General features: G+C 40.1%; 1 protein-coding gene across 3 annotated transcripts in view; it reads right to left on the bottom strand.

Annotated features, from left to right (window-relative positions):
- The window catches only part of KIF16B (kinesin family member 16B), a 197,056-nt gene that overhangs the window by 157,775 nt on the left and 18,846 nt on the right, over positions 1-20,435 (bottom strand). For all 3 annotated transcript variants that reach the window (XM_067469750.1, XM_067469744.1, XM_067469745.1), the window contains exons 2-7: positions 13,743-13,812; positions 11,386-11,499; positions 7,857-7,973; positions 7,081-7,178; positions 5,239-5,348; positions 3,287-3,429 (exon numbers count right to left, since the gene is read on the bottom strand). In XM_067469750.1, the coding sequence (XP_067325851.1) occupies positions 3,287-3,429; positions 5,239-5,348; positions 7,081-7,178; positions 7,857-7,973; positions 11,386-11,499; positions 13,743-13,812 (652 nt within the window). The remainder of the gene's footprint in view (positions 1-3,286; positions 3,430-5,238; positions 5,349-7,080; positions 7,179-7,856; positions 7,974-11,385; positions 11,500-13,742; positions 13,813-20,435) is intronic.

Here is a 20,435-nt window from a genome sequence, read left to right as displayed (position 1 = left end):
CGACATGCAGAGTGTATTTTCATTCACTGGACCAAATTGGGTACAAATACTCGATATATGGGGTTGGGGGGATTGATTTTGTCACTTGGGAGTTGTAGTTTCTGTGATTTATAGTTCACCTACAATCAAAGAGCATTCTGAACTCCATCAATGATGGAATTGAACCAACCTTGGCACACATGACCTATAGAAAATACTGGAACGGTTTGGTGGGTATTGACCTTGAGTTTGGGAGTTATAGTTCACCAACCTCCAGAGAGTACTGTGGGCTCAAACAATGATGGATCTGGACAAAATATTGGCACAAATACTCAATATGCCCAAGTGTGAACAGTGGTGGAGTTTGGGGAAAATAGAGCTTGACATTTGACAGTTGTAGTTGCTGGGATTTATAGTTCACCTATAATCACAGAGCATTCTGAACCCCACCAATGAATTGGGCCAAGCTTTCCATGCTGAACCCCCACAATCATCAGAAAAATACTGTGTTTTCTGATGGTCTTTGGCGACCCCTCTGACACCCCTATGAGGTTTCAAGAAAACTCACATGTACAAGATAGCAACCCCACAGAGAATAACTTGTAGTCATAAACCAATATTGTTGAAAACAACTAGCAGTGGCTCTCAAGGGTCACAGGCAGGATTCTTTCTTATTTATCAGGGGACGTTGAGAATTCAACATGGTAGCTTCTGCATGTGCTCAATTACTGAGCTATATTTGTATCCTCCTTCCCCAGTATCCTAATCTAAACAACAATGGCTGCCATAAGTAGGACATCAGAATGTTAGGATGTCACTTCTGGCTACAAATGAATTCTTTATCATGGGAAAAAGCACGAAGTGCTTAATAAATCACATTTCAAGGAAATAGGAAAGAAAGCCATCTCACCCCTTGCCATCTATATATTTAAAGTATGGTGGTATTTTCGGAAATGGCTGAACCCTACAATATGAGCATGATAAAGAATAGTCCACCTCTATTTTTTTATTTATCACTAGCTGTCCCCTGCCACGCGTTGCTGTGGCCCACATGGCTGTTCTGTGTGGGAGTTTTAGCCCAATTCTATCGTTGGTGGGGTTCAGAATGCTCTGTGATTGTATGTGAATTACAAATTGCAGGAACTACAACTCCCAAATGTCAAGAGTTGTGTTCACATTTGGGCATATTGAGTATTCATGTAGCGTTTGGTCCAGAGTTAAGCATGTAGTCGGGGGGGGGGGGAGGGGCTTGAGGGGCTTCAGCCCCCCCCCCCCCCCGAAATTCTCATGGTAGTCCGTGAGAAGGCCTTACTGGTACATTATTTAAACTGTTATGTTTATTCATATCATGATTTGATCACCATGCTCAATATATCCCATATGCATGGGGGTATTGGGGTAACGATACAAAAGGTTTGCTAGGGCAGACCCTCTTTTACTCAGACTCAGCCCCCCTGAATCAAACTCAGCCCCCCCCCCCCCCCCCGAATCAAAATCCTGGTTACGGGTCTGTCCAGATCCATCATTGTTTGAGTCCACAGTGCTCTCTGGATGTAGGTGAACTACAACTCCAGTATTTTTTGTTGTTCATGGGGGGTTCTGTGTGGGAAGTTTGCCCCAATTCTATTGTTGGTGGGGTTCAGAATGCTCTTTGATTGTAGGTGAACTGTGAATCCCAGCAACTACAACTCCCAAATGTCAAGGTCTATTTCCCCAAACTCAATCTGTGTTCATATTTGCGCAAATGGAATATTCGTGCCAAGTTTGGTCTGGATCCATCATTGTTTGAGTCCACAGTGCTCTCTGGATGTAGGTGAACTACAATTCCAAAACCAAAGGACACTGCCCACCAAACCCTTCCAGTATTTTCTGTTGGTCAAAGGAGAACTGTGTGCCAAGTTTGGTTCAATTCCATCGTTGGTGGGGTTCAGAATGCTCTTTGATTATACATAAACGACAAATCCCAGAAACTACAACTCCCAAATGACAAAATCCTTTTTTTTTTTTTTTGAGTGGAGGACATAGCTTGCTTGAGATAGTGTCTAGTGTCCAAATTTGATGGCAATTCCCCCAGTGGTTTTTAAGTTCTATTAATACCACAAATGAATATTACATTTTTATTTATATAGATTTATACCCCACACTTTTCACTCCGAAGGGGACTCAGAGCAGCCTTACAGCAGACAATGATTCGATGTCACACAAATACATACAAATAAAATAAACAAACACATTAAAATCCAACCGTTAAAAACATCAAACATTAAAACCAAATATTAAAATCACACAGTCTGTTACTATATAGGTAAGCATGAGCAAAGCGTGAACCTCTAGATGTTGTGGGAGTGAAGTTTCTATAATTTCTCTCACCACAGATTATAATGACTTGAGAAGTTGACTCCCAACAACTTCTGAAGAGCTCTATATTGTCCATACCTGGTATAATATGTCTCTGTTGAGTAATCTGAGTCCATGCATGTCTGAGTTTCGAAATAAAGAACCCAAAGATAGGAGTAAGGCATGCAGATGCTACTCTGATCAGTGTTCAAAATAATATGTAGTTTCCCACTCTTTACCCATTAATTCTCTGCTTTTCTATTCCTAGTGTTGAATCTCAGGACTGAAATACACATGAAGCTGGCTTTTGATTTCAAGGTGGGTTTTTTGTTGCTGCTGCTCCTTTTTAATTTAAACCCAGATGTGATCAGAGAAGCAATATGACTTGAAAGAGAGGCATGAATCTCACTTGTGTTATTTTTCCAGTCTAAACGCCACCCACAAAGCCACAATTACCCTTGCAGGCAATAGCTGCTGTGAATGAGGTATTCAGACTGAAGAGAAATGGTAAATGTCCCTTCCTATATGCTACTCTCAAATCAAGTATGGAGTCCACAGATTCTGATTTGAGGGTAAAAATGAAAAACACACCGAGATTCAATCACAGACTTCCTAAATTGTGCTCAGTCAGGTTCTCTATTACATCCAAAGTTCAGAAACATATTTTCATCTCAGCATTTTCTCCTTGAACTGGTGAATGAGACTGCACAGCAGTAGCCACAACCAGAAAATATGTGTCTTAGATTAAAAGTGAAACCTACAGATTAAGAGATTTTATACCAAGGCCTCAGTCAAAGAAAAACTGCACTGACTTCATAATTCTTCTTTCAGTATTGGGTAAAATTTGCTTCCACTTAATTCAGTAGGAGGCAAAAGCCATATTTCAATTCCTCTCTCAATTTCAATAGGCTCAACCAATAACTCAATGCAAAAAAAATTCCATTATTCACTAATAATTGCTTTCTTTTACCTGAGTGAAGTTGACTGTGAAAATAGCATGGGATCTGCTGCTAACATCATTCATTCCTGTTGCTGCTGTGGTCCGATTAATGTTTCCTGCTTCCATAAGTTCTTCTACATCAGTATAATTTTGTACTAAGTGTTTAGACAAGTCTGATAAAAACACAAGCACATATGAGTAATGGAGCGGCATACTTCACAGACTGCAAGGGCATCCTTCCAAATTTATGCAACATATATATTTTAAGAAGTTATTTTAGTAAGTTAGTATATATTCTTCAGGTGTCAACTAATCTTAAAATTCACAGTCTTACAAAGGAAGAAATAACTCTAAAACAGCACATGCTGCAACACTCCAACTAGAAAACAAAGCATTTCCTGGGTTGTTGTAGGTTTTTTCGGGCTATATGGCCATGTTCTAGAGGCATTTCTCCTGACGTTTCGCCTGCATCTATGGCAAGCATCCTCAGAGGTAGTGAGGTCTGTTGGAAGTAGGAAAATGGGTTTATATATCTGTGGAATGACTGGGGTGGGACAAAGGACTCTTGTCTGCTGGAGCTAGGTGTGAATGTTTCAACTGACCACCTTGATTAGCATTTGATTGCCTGGCAGCGCCTGGAGCAATCTTTTGTTGAGAGGTGATTAGATGTCCTTGTTTGTTTCCTCTCTGTTGTTCCAAGACACACGGAGATTAGACAAAACACCACAGGCTCACCGGATCTATGACCGCCTGGAACGCAACCTCATACGGGACGGAATTCACACCATCCGCAAAGAACTCGCAAACACAGACAAGGAACTGCTGCACCTCCATATCAACATCAGCCAGATGATGAATTCCCAGGATTGGGACAAAATAGACAACCTCACTTACAGGAAAATGGAGAAGAACATGGCTGTCCACACCAACAGACAAAAATAAAAATTCCACAAAAGCTGAAAGCAACAGCCAAAACCAGAACTGAATATATCACAGACCATCTTCAACCTAACAGAACAGCACAACAACAGAGAGGAAACAAACAAGGACATATAATCACCTCTCAACAAAAGATTGCTCCAGGCACTGCCAGGCAATCAAATCCTAATCAAGGTGGTCAGTTGAAACATTCACACCTAGCTCCAGCAGACAAGAATCCTTGGTCTCACCCTGGTCATTCCAGAGATTTATAAACCCTTTTTCCTAGTTCCAACAGACCTCACTACTTCTGAGGATGCTTGCCATAGATGGAGAAGAAACATCAGGAGAAATTTTCTCTAGAACATGGACATATAGCCCGAAAAAACCTACAACAACCCAGTGATTCTGGCCATGAAAGCCTTCGACAACACATTAAAGCATTTCCTCTTCAGAAGTACAGATCAGACAAATACACATTTAATTAAATAAAACTCATTTGTTTCATTAACATTCATTACTTTAAACATCAGGCAGCCCTAAATTAATATTAAGAATGTGCTTGTGGTTAGGGTGAGAACCTCACCACTGTGGCACAACAGTGTGGAAGTACCTGATGAGCTTCAGATAATCTATTTATTTGTTTTTGCAGAAGACTATTAAGAATGGTAAATGCTGACCTGAAGAAAAATCTGCAGACTCCTTAAACATTTTGTACTCTCAAGATACTATGACATAAACAGGAAGGGGATGGATTGAGCCAATTAAATTCTAATAAGTGCTCTTCCATCATGAGTGTCTTTGATTTATAAGCCAGGCCCATCATTAGTCTCAAATCAATTAGCAGGACATCACACACTAGAGGAGAGCTTTAAAATTTACACAGTGACTAGAGACAAGCTATACACAAATTAGCAGAGCCAAGCTTGAATCATAGAATTTTATAACTTCATTTACCCTGGACTTCAGTTTATCTTTACAACCAATATATTTAAGGTAATTAGATATACAGCTGGATGTAAAAATACATACGGAAATACACATATAGGCAGTTTCAATCTTACCTTCTACATAAGGCCCTTCTTTTGGATGTTCACGAATTCGTAAATTATTTGTTTTTGAAGATTTGCGCCTCAGCAGGTCTCGGACACGTTCATTGTAAATTTCCAGGTAACTGGAACGTGAAACAAATTTACTTAAAATTAGAAGGTTATTCAGGATTAAAAGCAGTCTATAAACTTGATCACATACAAGCACCCTCATATAGACATATTACTGTAGATTTAAACTATAAATTCCAGTGTGTGTGTGTCGTATCAAGAGCGAACCAAGGGTACAATTGTGATGTATTTAAAAACAAAGTTTAAAAACTTGGCAATTACATTAAATGTCCTTTGGTCAGTAGCTGGCCACTTGGAGTGCCTCTGGTGTTGCTATAAGAAGGTCCTCCATTGTTTATGTGGCAGGGCTCAGGTTGCTGTAATAGGTGGTCTGTGGTTTGCTCTTCTCCACACTCACATGTCATGGACTCCACTTTGTGGCCCCATTTCTTAAGGTTGGCTCTGCATCTCATGGTGCCAGAGCAGAGTCTGTTTAGCGCCTTTCAAGTCGCTCAGTCTTCTGTGTGCCCAGGAGGGAGTCTCTCATTTAGCATCAGCCATGGGTTGAGGTTCCAGGTTTTAGCCTGCTACTTCTGGACTCTCGCTTGCTGAGGTGTTCCTGCAAGTATCTCTGTAGATCTTAGAAAACTATTTCTTGATTTAAGGCGTTGACGTGCTGGCTGATATCTGAACAGGGGTTGGGCCAGAGATATCACTATCTCCGGCCCACTCTTCGAACGTATTCTCCCCTATGAACCATCAAGGTTATTAAGATCGTCTGGAGAGGCCCTGCTCTCGGTCCCACCGGCCTCGCAAGCGCGTCTGGTGGGGACGAGGGACAGGGCCTTCTCGGTGGTGGCCCCTCGACTCTGGAACTCTCTCCTACTGGAGATCAGAACCGCCCCTTCTATCCTGACATTTAGGAAACCGGTGAAGACGTGGTTATGGAGACAGGCATTCGACAAATGAGCCAACACCCTGAGATACGGATGGAGGATGATGAACAACGACTTTAGTGTGATGACTGACCACTGTAGTTATTGTATGTAATTGCTGTTTTAATGTTTTACTGTAATATGAATTATAATGTTTTATTGACTGTATGTGATATTATGGTTGGAAACCGGTATGAGTCCCTCAAGAGAAGGTCGGTATACAAAACTTTTAAATAATAAATAAATAAATAGGTCCTTTCATTATTGGCTGCTACTTCCCGGCAGATGTCAGGTGGTACAATACCAGCTAAACAATGTAATTTCTCCAGTGGTGTAGGACGCAGACATCCTGTGATAATGCGGCATGTCTCATTAAGAGCCACATCCATTGTTTTAGCGTGGTGAGATGTGTTCCACACTGGGCATGCATACTCAGCAGCAGAGTAGCAAAGTGTAAGGGATGATGTCTTCACTGTATCTGGTTGTGATCCCCAGGTTGTGCCAGTCAGCTTTTGTATGACATTTTTCTAGCATCCACTTTTTGCTTGATATTCAGGCAGTGCTTCTTGTAGGTCAGAGAATGGTCCAAGGTAACTCCCAGGTATTTGGGTGTGCTGCAATGCTCCAGTGGAATTCCTTCCAAGGTAATACTCAGAGCTTGAGATGCTTGTCTGTTCTTAAGATGAAAAGCACATGTCTGTGTTTTAGATGGATTAGGAATCATCTGCTTTTCGCTGTAATAGGCAGTAAGAGCACCTAAACCTTCAGAGAGCTTCTGTTCAATCATCTCAAAGCTCTCTGCTTGAGCGGTGATGGCACAATCATAGACAACACTTTTAGATACAGTTATGAATCTGCTATATAAATGTACCTGACTTCTGTTCGAAATGAGGCTTCATTCCATCTTGTTTTCTCATTTATTCTGTTGAATAAGCCTTCACAAATCCGAGGTATTAATCCAACATCTCCCTAAAACAACAAGAGCGATTTCATACGATAATCTGAAAAACTATAGGTAAAGTATTCAAAGGCAGAGAAGTGGAATTTCAAGGTCTTGGCTTCTCTTTTATCCAAACATGCCACTACCATCACCTAACTTTAAAACCTGCTAAAGCTGCAAGTGAAATTGGCAATGATGAAATGATTGGGATAAGATTTCAGATTTATTCAGATTTTGGAATACTTGTAACTGTTTTTGTATATAGAAATAATAAGATATCTTCACAATGTGAGCCAAGTCTAAATGCAAAATTCATTTATGTTTCATATCTATCTTATATCCTGAAAGTAATTTTTAAACATTTAAAATTTTAATAATTTTATGCTTGAAACAAAGTTTGTGTACATTGAACAATCAGAAAGTAAAGGTGTCAGTATCTCAGTTACAGAAATATAAATGGCCCAATCATGTCAGTCTGGTAAGTACTTGTCATCAGATGTTTAAAACAAACTAGAATGTGTTGACTATTTAGCATAAACAGTGTTTTGGTTATCCCAAATATTCTATGTCAAAATTATTTCATTTGACATAGAATAATTGGGATAACCAAAACACTGCTTATGGTAAATACTGCATACAGTGGTTATCTTGTATACATAACAGTACACTTATAAAAATCAATTAAAATTACAAGAAAGAAGACATACAGCATTTCCCATCATTGTATATGACTTTCCAGATCCAGTTTGTCCATATGCAAAAATGCAAGCATTATAACCTTCAAAAGCAGATTTGAGGACTTCAGTGCCAAGATTCTTGAACACCTAGGAAAACAAGGACAGTGAGAGAGAAAGGAGAAGGGAGGTAAGGGAGAAATGATAATATTCAGTTGTAGTTAATAAAGTTTAAAATATAACTTCTAATTATGTATCTTCATTAAAGCATGGCAGACATTTACTTCTTGGGAGGAGAGCAATGACCGATCTCGATAAAATAGCAAAGAGTAGAGACATCACACTGGCAACGAAGATCCGTATAGTTAAAGCAATGGTACTCCCCGTAGTAACCTGCGGATGTGAGAGCTGGACCATAGGGAAGGCTGAGCGAAGGAAGATAGATGCTTTTGAACTGTGGTGTTGGAGGAAAGTTCTGAGAGTGCCTTGGACCAAAAGAAGATCTAACCAGTCCATACTCAGAAAATAAAGCCTGACTGCTCATCAGAGGGATATTAGAGGCATAGATAAAGTACTTTGGCCACATCATGAGAAGAAAGGAAAGCTTAGAGAAGACAATTATGCTGGGGAAAATGGAAGGAAAAAGGAAGAGGGGCCGACCAAGGGCAAGATGGATGGATGGCATCCTTGAAGTGACTGGATTGACTCTGAAGGAGCTGGGGGTGGTGTCGGCTCACAGGGAGCTCTGGTGTGGGCTGTTCCAAGAGGTCACGAAGAGTCGAAAGTGACTGAACGAATAAACAACAACATTAAAGTATGGCATCTGCTATGAAAGCAAACTATGGCCAATTCCTTGTCCTTAGAATAGCATTAATACATGCCACTGGTATCCCTGTTGTATCCCACTATTAAATACATAATAGAGCAATAGCATCACAGTCTTCTGCTTATCTACCAAACAAGAATTAACAACTTCCCATCCTAGAAATCAAATAAAAGGAGGGGGGCTCTGCATATACTGTGGAAAGATGGATTGCAGTAAACAAACTATGAGAAAGCCAAACAGTATATAGTGTTTTATATAGTCCGCATTGAGTCGCCGAGTTAGGCTGAAAAATGCGGTATAGAAATAAAGCAAATAAATAAATATAGTGGGACCTTAGTATTATTAAAAAGTGAATATGTTAATACAGGCAGTCTCCAAGTTATTAATATGATAGGTTCTGTAGGTTTGTTCTTAAGCTGAATTTGTATGTAAGTTGGAAGAGGTACCTTTTAAAGTATAACTCCAACCCCATATACATCTATCTATCTATCTATCTATCTATCTATCTATCTCTTCGGACAGCATATGGAAGGGTTAATACCCCTGTGGTGTTTGTTTGCTGTCAGTGCCCTGTTCAGAAGATTCCACTTCACTTTCTGTCCCTGTGATTTTGAAAAATGTGGCTGGATGTGGAAATGAGGATTGGTGAGAAAGTTTCAGCGGAGACACTTTTTCCCATGTTAAATTTTCTAGGGGTGAATTTTCCTTCCTAGGGGTAGATTTCTCTCATTTGCTGTTGTCTCATCCCTGTTCGTAACTATGAGTCGTTTTAGGTCGGATATTTGTACAAGAATCGCCTGTATTATTATTAGTATTACTAAGAATAATTAGTATTATTATTATTAGTATTACTATTAGTGTTACTATGATAGTAAAGTTACTTTAACTGTTAACATTGGAAAGCACTGAAATGTAAGATCCAAAGAATATAATTCTGATAATTATCAAATACACTAAGAAGAAATCAAAACAAAAAAAGACTCTAGAAATTTAAAAAAATACAATGTAGTTTCTAAACAGGTATTTTTAAGTGTGGGTCTTTAAAAATGAACTCAAAATTTACTTGAATTATTTAATGAGCAGAAGAAGAAGCTTAAATGGTCTGTATCTCCATGTATACACATCAATCCAACTAGTCATCAGCTTCAGTCACTATCTGTTGAATCAGATTGGTGGCCTGAATTTTGCCTTCTGTGGATGCTGGGAAATTTTTAACTTATTTGTTTAAATAAACTAAAATGACTACATTTTAATTGGCGTGTTGTATGCTTTTATAATTTGGTATTTTATCTTTTACCCCTTTTTAAATAATGTAGAACAAAGCTTTTTAGGCTTTCTGGTGTGAGTGAGCTACCATTATTTACTTCCTGTGTACTATTAGTGTACACTGGGACATCTGTTTTGTTATTATTATTATTTTGGACTTCTTTGGTGACACTGAGTTGCAGTGATTCAGAGCACTGCTTCTTTAACTGTGGGTCCCAATCTCAAATAGGGGTCCCAATCTCAAATAGGGGTCCCCTTAGCTCAATTCTGGGATCAAAAAAAGTTTGGAAACAGGAAAAGGTTTCTCAATACCACTCAGTGACATTTAGGCATTTACTTGAATCTGTTGACAACAAGGTGCAGTGTTTACAGTGGACCCTGCAGAAAATGCTTCAGTTATACACCACAAAATAGAAATTCAGCCTGTTTAGCAAGCCTTGCAAATACTGGTATATTATCAGTAAATATTTGACTCTTTTATTCATATTTTATTTATCTAGATAACTTTATTTATTTATTTATGCCGCATTATCACGGGGTGTCTGCGCCCTACACCACTGGAGAAATTACACTGCTTAGATGGCATTGCACCACCTGACATCCGCCGGGAAGTAGCAGCCAATAGTGAAAGGACCAAGGCAGAGACATCTCCAGCTCATCCCTTGTTTGGGCATCAGCCAGCACGCCAACGACTTAAATCAAGAAATAGTTTTCTAAGATCTACGGAGACACTCGCTGGAACACCCCAGCAAGCGAGAGTCCAAAAGTGGCAGGTTCAAACCCAGAGCCTCAATCAATGGCTGATACCCAATGAGAGACTCCTCCCTGGGCACACAGAAAACTGAGCAACTTGGAAGGCGCTGAACAGACTGTGCTCTGGCACCACGAGATGCAGAGCCAACCTTCAGAGATGGGGCTACAAAGTTGAATCCACAACATGCGAGTGTGAAGAAGAGCAAACCACTGACCACCTGCTGCAATGCAACCTGAGCCGTGCCACATGCACATTGGAGGACCTTCTTGCGGCAACACCAGAAGCACTCCAAGTGGCCAGATACTGGTCAAAGGACATTTAATCAACTACTAAGCTTGCAAACTCTGTGTCTGTTGTATGTTTGTTTGTTTGTTCTGTCAAAAATGTAATACAACTGTTTGGTTGCCTGATACGATAAATAAAAAATCTAGATAACTGAGGTCATAAAAACAATTCTTAGGCAAAAAGGGATCACGGGAAAACATCAAAAGCACTATTTTTAAAAGAAAGACATAATGTATATTAGATAAACAAATTAATCTCATACTAAACACTTGCCATGTCTAACACTACTTTAGAATTTAGGTAGTTGTAGTTTTCAGTTCTATCTCAAATATCTTCGCCATTTTTAACATGCAGACAGATGAGTAATTAGTAACAAAATTTAACACTGCAGTTTCATTATGAAAAAAAATTATAAATGTCTAGCTGCCTACCATTTCCTGAGATGCATAGTTTGGACTTTTAGCATCAGCTGAGAAGTAGGAGAAATCATATGTAAATGTTTTCGTCCGTTCCCTTCCCAAATCTCCAGTTCCTCCTTCAGGTATCTAAGGAAAAGAAACAGCAAATCATAGCTGGTTTTCAATTTAAGTTAATAATTATATGCATTTCCAGTACCTTCTCTGGAGATTACAAATCTATAACAGAACATATCTTGAAATTATGTCTCCTCTACTAGTCCAACAAAGCAATGTTTAAACATAAAAGATAACTCTTTGAATATGGAGTAATGAGAAACTGGGTTTGCAGTTTAATTTTTATATCACAGTCTTTTCCTCGCAGAACTTAATTCTTACACTTCTTTTCTGGTTTGGTTTTTAAACAAGATTCCAAAGTCCTTTGCTTATTTACTTTAACTTGTGCTTTATTTGACAGTAATAACAAAAGCTGTTATGTGTCTTTGGTTTAAGGCCAGAAGTACAAAGTACAATGTTGTCAATCTAAAGATTTGTTCATTAAAATGTATTGATTCATAAAATGCATTGATGTAACAATGAGTGAACATATGGCAGCATAAACTTAGGTACTGTTTTGCTTACAGTTTCATATGTCCAATAAGCACATATACTTGTACATTTATGATTAATATCAATAACTCATTTTCAATATGTTTTCTTCTTTAAAATTCAAATATAAAGCTTATAATTTCTCTCTGTTTAGAAAGCTGATTAAATACACTTTACTGAAATTACTTATTAGTCATACATTTCAGTTAAACTACTTTTCAGTATGGGAAGAACGGGAAATTGTGTGTGTGTGTTTGTGTGTAGCTTATAAGATTAACAAAATTATAATGCTGTTTACTAAATATAAATTATATAAACCATTTTTACTACATCTAAATCAAACAAACCAAATTAATGCACCGGGATTGTGGCGCAGCTGGCTGAGTGTCAGCTGCATTAAGATCACTCTGACCAAAAGGTCATGAGTTCGAAGCCAGCCCAGGTTGGAGTGGGTTTCCAACCATTGTGTAGCCTGTTGTCGACCTTTGCAACCCAAAAGACAGTTGCATCTGTCAAGTAGGAAAATAAGGAACTACCTTAAAAGTGTGGGGAGGCTAAAATTAACAAATTTATGAGGCCATAAAGAAGCACTCCAGCAGGGAAGCATGCGAGGAATGCGGAGGTACTTCATCAGCATCGCAGATGGACGATGAAAGCGACAGCTCCCCTGGCGGCCAGAAAAAAGTTAAAATAGCCTCTGTGTATGTCTGTATATGTTGTATTGAATGTTTGCCATATTTGTGTACACTATAATCCACCCTGAGTCCCTTGCGGGATGAGAAGGGCGGAATATAAATGCTGTAAATAATAATAAATAATAATAATAATAAATAAATAAATTAGACCCTTACTGATGTAGAGCACAGTTTAAACCTCCTGAACATACCACAAATTCAATATCTATGACAAAGGATGCATAGCCTTCCTGAGCCATTGCTACTGTACTTTGACACTCTTCTGTTCTAACCTTTCTGAACTGGATATGAATAGTAAGTAAGCACGCTTTATTGATTAGCCTATTGGCCATATCAAAAACATTTAACAAACACATACATATACAGTACAACATAAGTTAAAATAAACAAACTGTTAACAAGGTCCCGGTCCAAATCAAATATCTGCATCACCCCTTAAATAGAAAAAGCAAGTTGTCCACATTCAGTGGAGTTAGGGGTTCAAGACCCCTGTGTGAAAGAGGAAAAATAAAAAAAATTAGCCCACTCACCCTTTTTTTAAAAAATGACTTGAACATCTTTCTACAAATCTCTAGGGGCCCATCCACACAGCCATAAAACCCAGAATATCAAGGAAGAAAATCCCACAATATGTGCTTTGAACTGGGTTATCTGACTCCACACTGCCATATATTCCAGTTCAAAGCAGCTGTGTGGATGGGGCCTTGGTCATATTCCAGTGAACCATAGAGTTAAAATGGAGGACCAAAAGATTCCTAGACAAGTTGTTCTCTTTAGGAATCTTCAGATCATTGGTTCTCAACCCAGGTATTTTGGCCTATAACTCCCAGAAATTCCAGCCAGTTTACCAGCTGTTAGGATTCCTGGAAGTTGAAGGCAAAAACATCTGAGGGCCCATAGGTTGAGAACCACTGCTTCAGATCCTCCAGCACAACATTATGGTCAACTTCTGCCAGACACTGACAATTGAGTCACATTGAAGGATCTAAACATTCCTAAAGAGACCACTTTTAACAAATCTGTGAATAATCAAATCCTCCAAAGTTAAACTCGCAAATGTAGAGGTCCATAGTAGCTGAAAACACTCACCTTCATATTTGTAATTGTTGTTTTATTTTTCTCCATTGAAATTATAAACTTAGCATCAAAATCCTTCTCCCTGTAAAATTAACAAATTATAATAAGTTAACACAAATGTAGAAAAATCAAACTGTAAAAGGTTAACACAAATTATAATAGGCTATAAATAAATAGGTTATAGGTGTAGGAAAAAAATTATAATAGGTTAACACAAGTGAGTCCCCTGCAGGGTGAGTAAGGCAGGGTATAAATGAAGTAAATAGAATAAATAAGAGTTGCAAGCAATGGCTACAATCTTCTTAGAACATTAGTGAAAACTCCTTATATAAGACATTTAATCAATAGTCTAGTGATTGCTGGACAGCACCCAGATACACCACTGTCCTTACCAAACCCAAAGGAGGAATATTATAAAAAGGAGAATATCCTCCAAGGGAAATGGCTAACCTACAGGGAACTGATCCAGACTGATTTAGAAAATCCAGAAATGAAATCCCTAGAAGAATTGAACCAAAAGTGCCTTAAATGCAATTGGCTTCTGCACAGACAATTGCGAGAGAAATGTAAAGAACAACTTAGAACCTCAGGCTTCCAGACAGCGAAAACATGGTTTGATGTGGCAATGTTTCAGAAATCAAAAGGTCTTATATCATATATATACAAAAATTTACTGACTTGGCACACGGAAGAGGAAATAGTAAAAGATTCTATTGTTAGATGTGCCCAAAATATAGGCCAAGAGATAAAAATGTCCCAGTGGGAAAAGACATGGAAGAGAAGAATGAAATACACTGCATGTCAAAACCTAAAGGAAAACGTTTATAAAATGCACCTGCAATGGTATCTCTCACCAGAGAGACTAGCTAAGATGTATAATTGCTCCAACAAATGTTGGAAATGTGGGAAAGAAAAAGGTACATTCTACCACACATGGTGGACTTGCAGCAAAGCAAAAAATTACTGGAAACAGATCCATGTATATCTTGAATAAATGTTAAACACAAATTTCAAAATGACACCTCAAATATACCTTTTGAATATGCCTGAGGAAGAATTTGAAAGAAAAATTGGAAAAAAATTGTTTTACACAACAGTGGCAGCTAGAATAGTATATGCTAGATATTGGTAACGGTAAAGGTAGTCCCCTGACATTAAGTCCAGTCATGTCTGACTCTGGGGTGTGGTGCTCATCTCCATTTCGAAGCCGAAGAGCCAGCGTTGTCCATAGACACCTCCAAGGTCATGTGGCCGGCATGACTGCATGGAGCGCTGTTACCTTCCCGCCGGAGCGGTACCTATTGATCTACTCACATTTGCATGTTTTCCAACTGCTAGGTTAGCAGAAGCTAGGGCTGACAGCGGAAGCTCACGCCACTCCCCGGAATCGAACCTGTGACCTTTCGATCAACAAGCTCAGCAGCTCAGTGCTTTAACCCACTGTGCCACCGGGGGCTCCCTCTAGATATTGGAAAACCCCAGATATACCTCCTTTAGAAGAATGGGAAAAATATATTATAGATATGTTGATAATGGACAAAATAACTGTATTATTAAGAGGAGAAATATTAGACAACTTTGTTAATGAATGGTAACCAATGATTCAACACCTTAATGTAAAGTTAAACTAAAAACATATATAGAGGATCCTATAAGACTGTAGACAAAGAAGAAATAGGTGTAAAGTAAGAATCTATGATATCTTTTTATGTTTTTATTTAGATAGTAAACTGTGACCCCTTAATGGAAATATATTATCAGATAAAGGATTATAGAACATTAATAGAATCATAGAATCATAGAATCAAAGAGTTGGAAGAGACCTCATGGGCCATCCAGTCCAACCCCCTGCCAAGAAGCAGGAATATTGCATTCAAATCACCCCTGACAGATGGCCATCCAGCCCGTTTAAAAGCTTCCAAAGAAGGAGCCTCCACCACACTCCGGGGCAGAGAGTTCCACTGCTGAACGGCTCTCACAGTCAGGAAGTTCTTCCTCATGTTCAGATAGAAAGTATTGCACTGTATGCAACAAACACTTGCAAATGTAAAAGAAAAATAATTAGAAAAAAATAAGAAATTATAATAAATTAACACAATTGTAGAAAAATCAAATTGTAATAGGGTTAACACAAATTATAATAGGCTATAAATAAATAGGTTATAGGTGTAGGAAAAAAAATTATAATAGGTTAACACAAGTGAGTCCCCTGTAGGGTGAGTAAGGCAGGGTATAAATGAAGTAAATAGACAAATAAATAAATAAATAAATAAGAGTTGCAAGCAATGGCTACAATCTTCTTAGAACATTAGTGAAAACTCCTTATATAAGACACTAGCTGTGCCCTGCCACGCGTTGCTGTGGCCTTTAGTAAGAGTTTTGAAGTCTCTGCCTGGCCTCTCTTCCTTCCTTCACTCGCCCTCTTTCCCCTCTCTCACACACTCCTTCCTTTCCCCTCTCTCTCTCTCTCTCTCTCTGGCATCCCTCCTTCCTCCCCCTTCTTTATGCTTGTGGGTAAACTTGAGTATCTTCTGTTGGTCATGGGGGCCCCAATTCTGTCGTTGGTGGGGTTCAGGATGCTCTTTGAGTGTAGGTGAACTCTGAATCCCAGTGACTACAACTCCCAAATGTCAAGGTCTATTGCCCTCAAACTCCATCTGTGTGGATATTTGAGCGTATTGAATGCTTTGGTCCGGATCCATCATTGTGTCTTCAAAGCCGCCCCCTCCCTTCTCCCCACCCCTTCCCCCCCTGAGTCACTCCTTCCCTCCTCCCACCCCCTCCGGAAAGACACGCCCCCTCCCTTCGCCCCACCCCTTCCCTCCCTGATTGACTCCTGGAAGGAAAGGGGTGGGGCGAAGGGAGGGGCGTGTCTTTCCAGAGGGGGTGGGAGGAGGGAAGGAGTGACTCAGGGGGGGAAGGGGTGGGGAGAAGGGAGGGGGCGACTTTGAAGACACGCCCCCTCCCTTCACCCCACCCCTTCCCTCCCTGATTGACTCCTGGAAGGAAAGGGGTGGGGCGAAGGGAGGGGGCGTGTCTTTCCAGAGGGGGTGGGAGGAGGGAAGGAGTGACTCAGGGAGGGAAGGGGTGGGGAGAAGGGAGGGGGCGACTTTGAAGACACGCCCCCTCCCTTCACCCCACCCCTTCCCTCCCTGATTGACTCCTGGAAGGAAAGGGGTGGGGCGAAGGGAGGGGGCGTGTCTTTCCAGAGGGGGTGGGAGGAGGGAAGGAGTGACTCAGGGAGGGAAGGGGTGGGGAGAAGGGAGGGGGCGACTTTGAAGACACGCCCCCTCCCTTCGCCCCACCCCTTTCCTCCGTGACTCACTCCTTCCCTCCTCCCTCCCTCTCCGGTTAGACACGCCCCCTCCCTTCGCCCCACCCCTTTCCTTCCAGGAGTGTCTCAGGGAGGGAAGGGGTGGGGCGAAGGGAGGGGGCATGTCTTTCCAGTGGGGATGCGGCACGGCGAGGCTTGGAGTGTGTGGAGCGGGGCTTGGAGGCAGCGTGGGAGGAGTAAGATGAAGAAGGGGGTGGAGGGAAGGGGGCGAGAGGAAGTTGCGTTCTTTGTGTGTGTGTGTGTGCCGTGGGGAAGTGCAATGAAGTGTTCGAGCTGGGCGGGGCAAGGGAGGGAGGGAAGTGCGTTGGCCGTTCGGCCATGTGTGTGCGCGCGCTAGGGACTTTGCGCCAGTGCGCATGCTCAGTTGTTTTGCCGTTTTTTTCTGTGTGTGGTTGTGTTGTTTTGATTTCTGACTGGATTAGTTTGTACCTAGTGGGTTGTCCTTGGGGCATGGCAATTTTGGTGGAGTTTTGTGGAGGGGTTTTAGAGTTTTGCTTCCCCGTTGGACGCCAGTAGGAAATTTATAGATATAGATTTAATCAATAGTCGCACCCAGATACACCACTGTCCTTACCAAACCCAAAGATCTAAAGCTCCAACGAGGCACCTCGATGACTGTTTTTCTATGCCTTCTGGGTTGGCTGCTTCCATCTGGCCTCTACCTGGCAAAACTTTAGAATCTGCCATAATCAAACAGGATCTGCCTTCATATTCTTTCTAAATTGATACGTATGTTGGTATAAACTCCATTTTTTCCCTCGAATCCCCCAGAATGTTCCTGGGATATTTTAGGAAGTCTTTAGTCCTCTTCTACTCCTACAACCCAAGCCAAGTCAAATTAGATGAGTGAATTATTATTCTGTCTTAGAAACTGGCATATAGACCAACCCTTAAGTTAGCCAGAGGTAAGTTCCTAGTTATTCCCCACATAAATTTCACTATAAGACTGGTTAAGAAAATAGAGGTGTCTAATAAAACTAGCTAAAAGAACTGAGGTAACAAAAGTAATTTAAAAACACCATCTCCAGATCAACTTACTTAATCAAAACACATTTTAACATCCAAGCATAGCACTCACTGTACGGGAAAAGGAAACTGAGAAAGTGTCAAGTTTCTGATGTTTGATGTAATTATTTAACAAGACAGGTGTGTCATATTTGCTGGAGGATATGCAAAGATCAGATGGAGAAAAAAGAGCACCCGGGCACATCTCTCTACTGTAATTATTGGAAGCCCTTTTCTCCAAATTCCCACTGCCACTGTTCTTGAAACAGAGGAAAAGCAGCAACCAGCCAAATCTCCATCCTACCGGGACAAAGCTGGAGCTGATCTAAATTCCAGTCCTATCTTTCATCTTTCCCCCCTTGTGTATCCTGTCTTATTTTAGGTTTTGAGCCAGAGAACAGGGACTGTCAGATATACTGTTCGTAATCCTGTGGACCTTTTAAAATCATTTTAATAAATAACTATAAATCTTTTAGAGTGCAACAAGGGAAAACTCTTCAACTTGACTTTCTGATATTTGACTAAAGAAGCTCAGGGGAACATAGCTGTTGCTAATTCCATCTGAAAACTCTTAACACAAGACTAGGTTGAATAATTGCAACTTGGCCGAGAAACTAATGCACAGAACGTGCTTTAGGGTATAGGACAGGGTGAAATAAAGGTCAGCCAAGTGCTGCAACGTACAGTTCAGGCCTGAGCAAGAGTAACCTGTCCCTTACTTACCCAACTTCCATCAAGAGAAGATGATGAAGGAGAAGGAGAGAGAAAGAGAGAAAAGCATGATACAGGCCCCTTCTACACTGCCATATAATCCAGATGATCAATACAAATAATCCACATTATCTGCTTTAAACTGGATTGAACGAATCTATACTAAGGTGCTGTAGGTTTTTTCGGGCTATATGGCCATGTTCTGGAGGCATTACCTCCTGACGTTTGGCATGCATCTATAGCAAGCATCCTCAGAGGTAGTGAGGTCTGCTGGAACTAGGAAAAAGGGTTTATATATCTGTGGAATGACCAGGGTGGGACAAAGGACTCTTGTCTGCTGGAGCTAGGTGTGAATGTTTTAACTGACCACTTTGATTAGCATTTGATAGCCTGGCAGTTGTTTGGTGTGGCTTGTTAGTGCCTGGGGCAATCTTTTGTTGAAAGGTGATTAGCTGTCCCTGATTGTTTCCTTTCTGTTGTTTTGCTGTTGTAATTTTCGAGTTTTTTAATACTGGTAGCCAGATTTTGTTCATTTTTATGGTTCTTTGTACCACCCTGGTCATTCCACAGATATATAAACCCATTTACCTAGTTCCAACAGACCTCACTACCTCTGAGGATGCTTGCCATAGATGCAGGCGAAACGTCAGGAGAGAATGCCTCTAGAACATGGGCATATAGCCCAAAAAACCCTACAACACCCCAGTGATTCCAGCCATGAAAGCCTTCGACAATACAATCTACACTAGATCTATAATCCAATTCAAAATAGATATTTTTGATTTGTTATGGCAGTGCCATATACAAGAGGCAGGCACACCTACTTTGGGCTTTAGATCCACCTAATATTACCGCGGTGCTCCTGAAGGAATATGGTCTAGAAATTTCAGAAAATTGGAAAACGGAAGAGATGACATCCCATACCATCATATTCCATCTTAACCACTGAATGGAAACAATCTCCTAGGCAGTGGTTAAGCATAATAAAATATTTTATGTTTTTATACATGAATAACAGACCAAGTTTGCTATTTGATAGACACATTAATGAGGTTTCAGCTACAGAATAGGCTACTTTTTCCTGGCAACTGTTCATAATTTGAGCTGTTCACCAGTGCTTGATAACATACCTGTCTAGGCAGTTTAGCCAGTTGGTCTTATTAGCCATTACTGGCATAATAAGATGTTTCATTGGATCAACTTCTTCTGAATAACCTTTTGATGTAGCAGTAAGATTAAATCCAAAGAGTTTGAGAGATCTCCCACTGTGATTCAAGTCAGGAAATGTATAATAGAAAACCTTTTTGCCCCTTGAATGGTAGGCAAAATAAATTGTCGATAAAAGCAGAGAGGCTGGCTATTGAAGAATTGAGATTTTATCCTACTATACTGAGAAAAATTTAAAGGTCAAATAGTATGGGGTCAACTCTGGGGGTACAATTTCATTATCTCTTTTTTCCCATTTATTTCTATACTAAGTATCTTTTTACACACCGGGGCATGTAGGAAAAACAGCTATGCACTCTCTCATTCTTCTTTCCCTGGTGTGTTCCATTTTTTAGATTTTGACTTGTAAAAAGGACAAAACATAAGCTACTCTGGGACTAATTTCTGACTGAAAAACAGATTAAAATATATTTAATGATTTAAGCAGA

The sequence above is a fragment of the Anolis sagrei genome, chromosome 1 (assembly GCF_037176765.1).
Source record: "Anolis sagrei isolate rAnoSag1 chromosome 1, rAnoSag1.mat, whole genome shotgun sequence".
In the NCBI taxonomy this organism is placed as follows: Eukaryota; Metazoa; Chordata; class Lepidosauria; order Squamata; family Dactyloidae; genus Anolis; species Anolis sagrei.
This window is presented reverse-complemented; position numbering and strand designations above follow the sequence as displayed.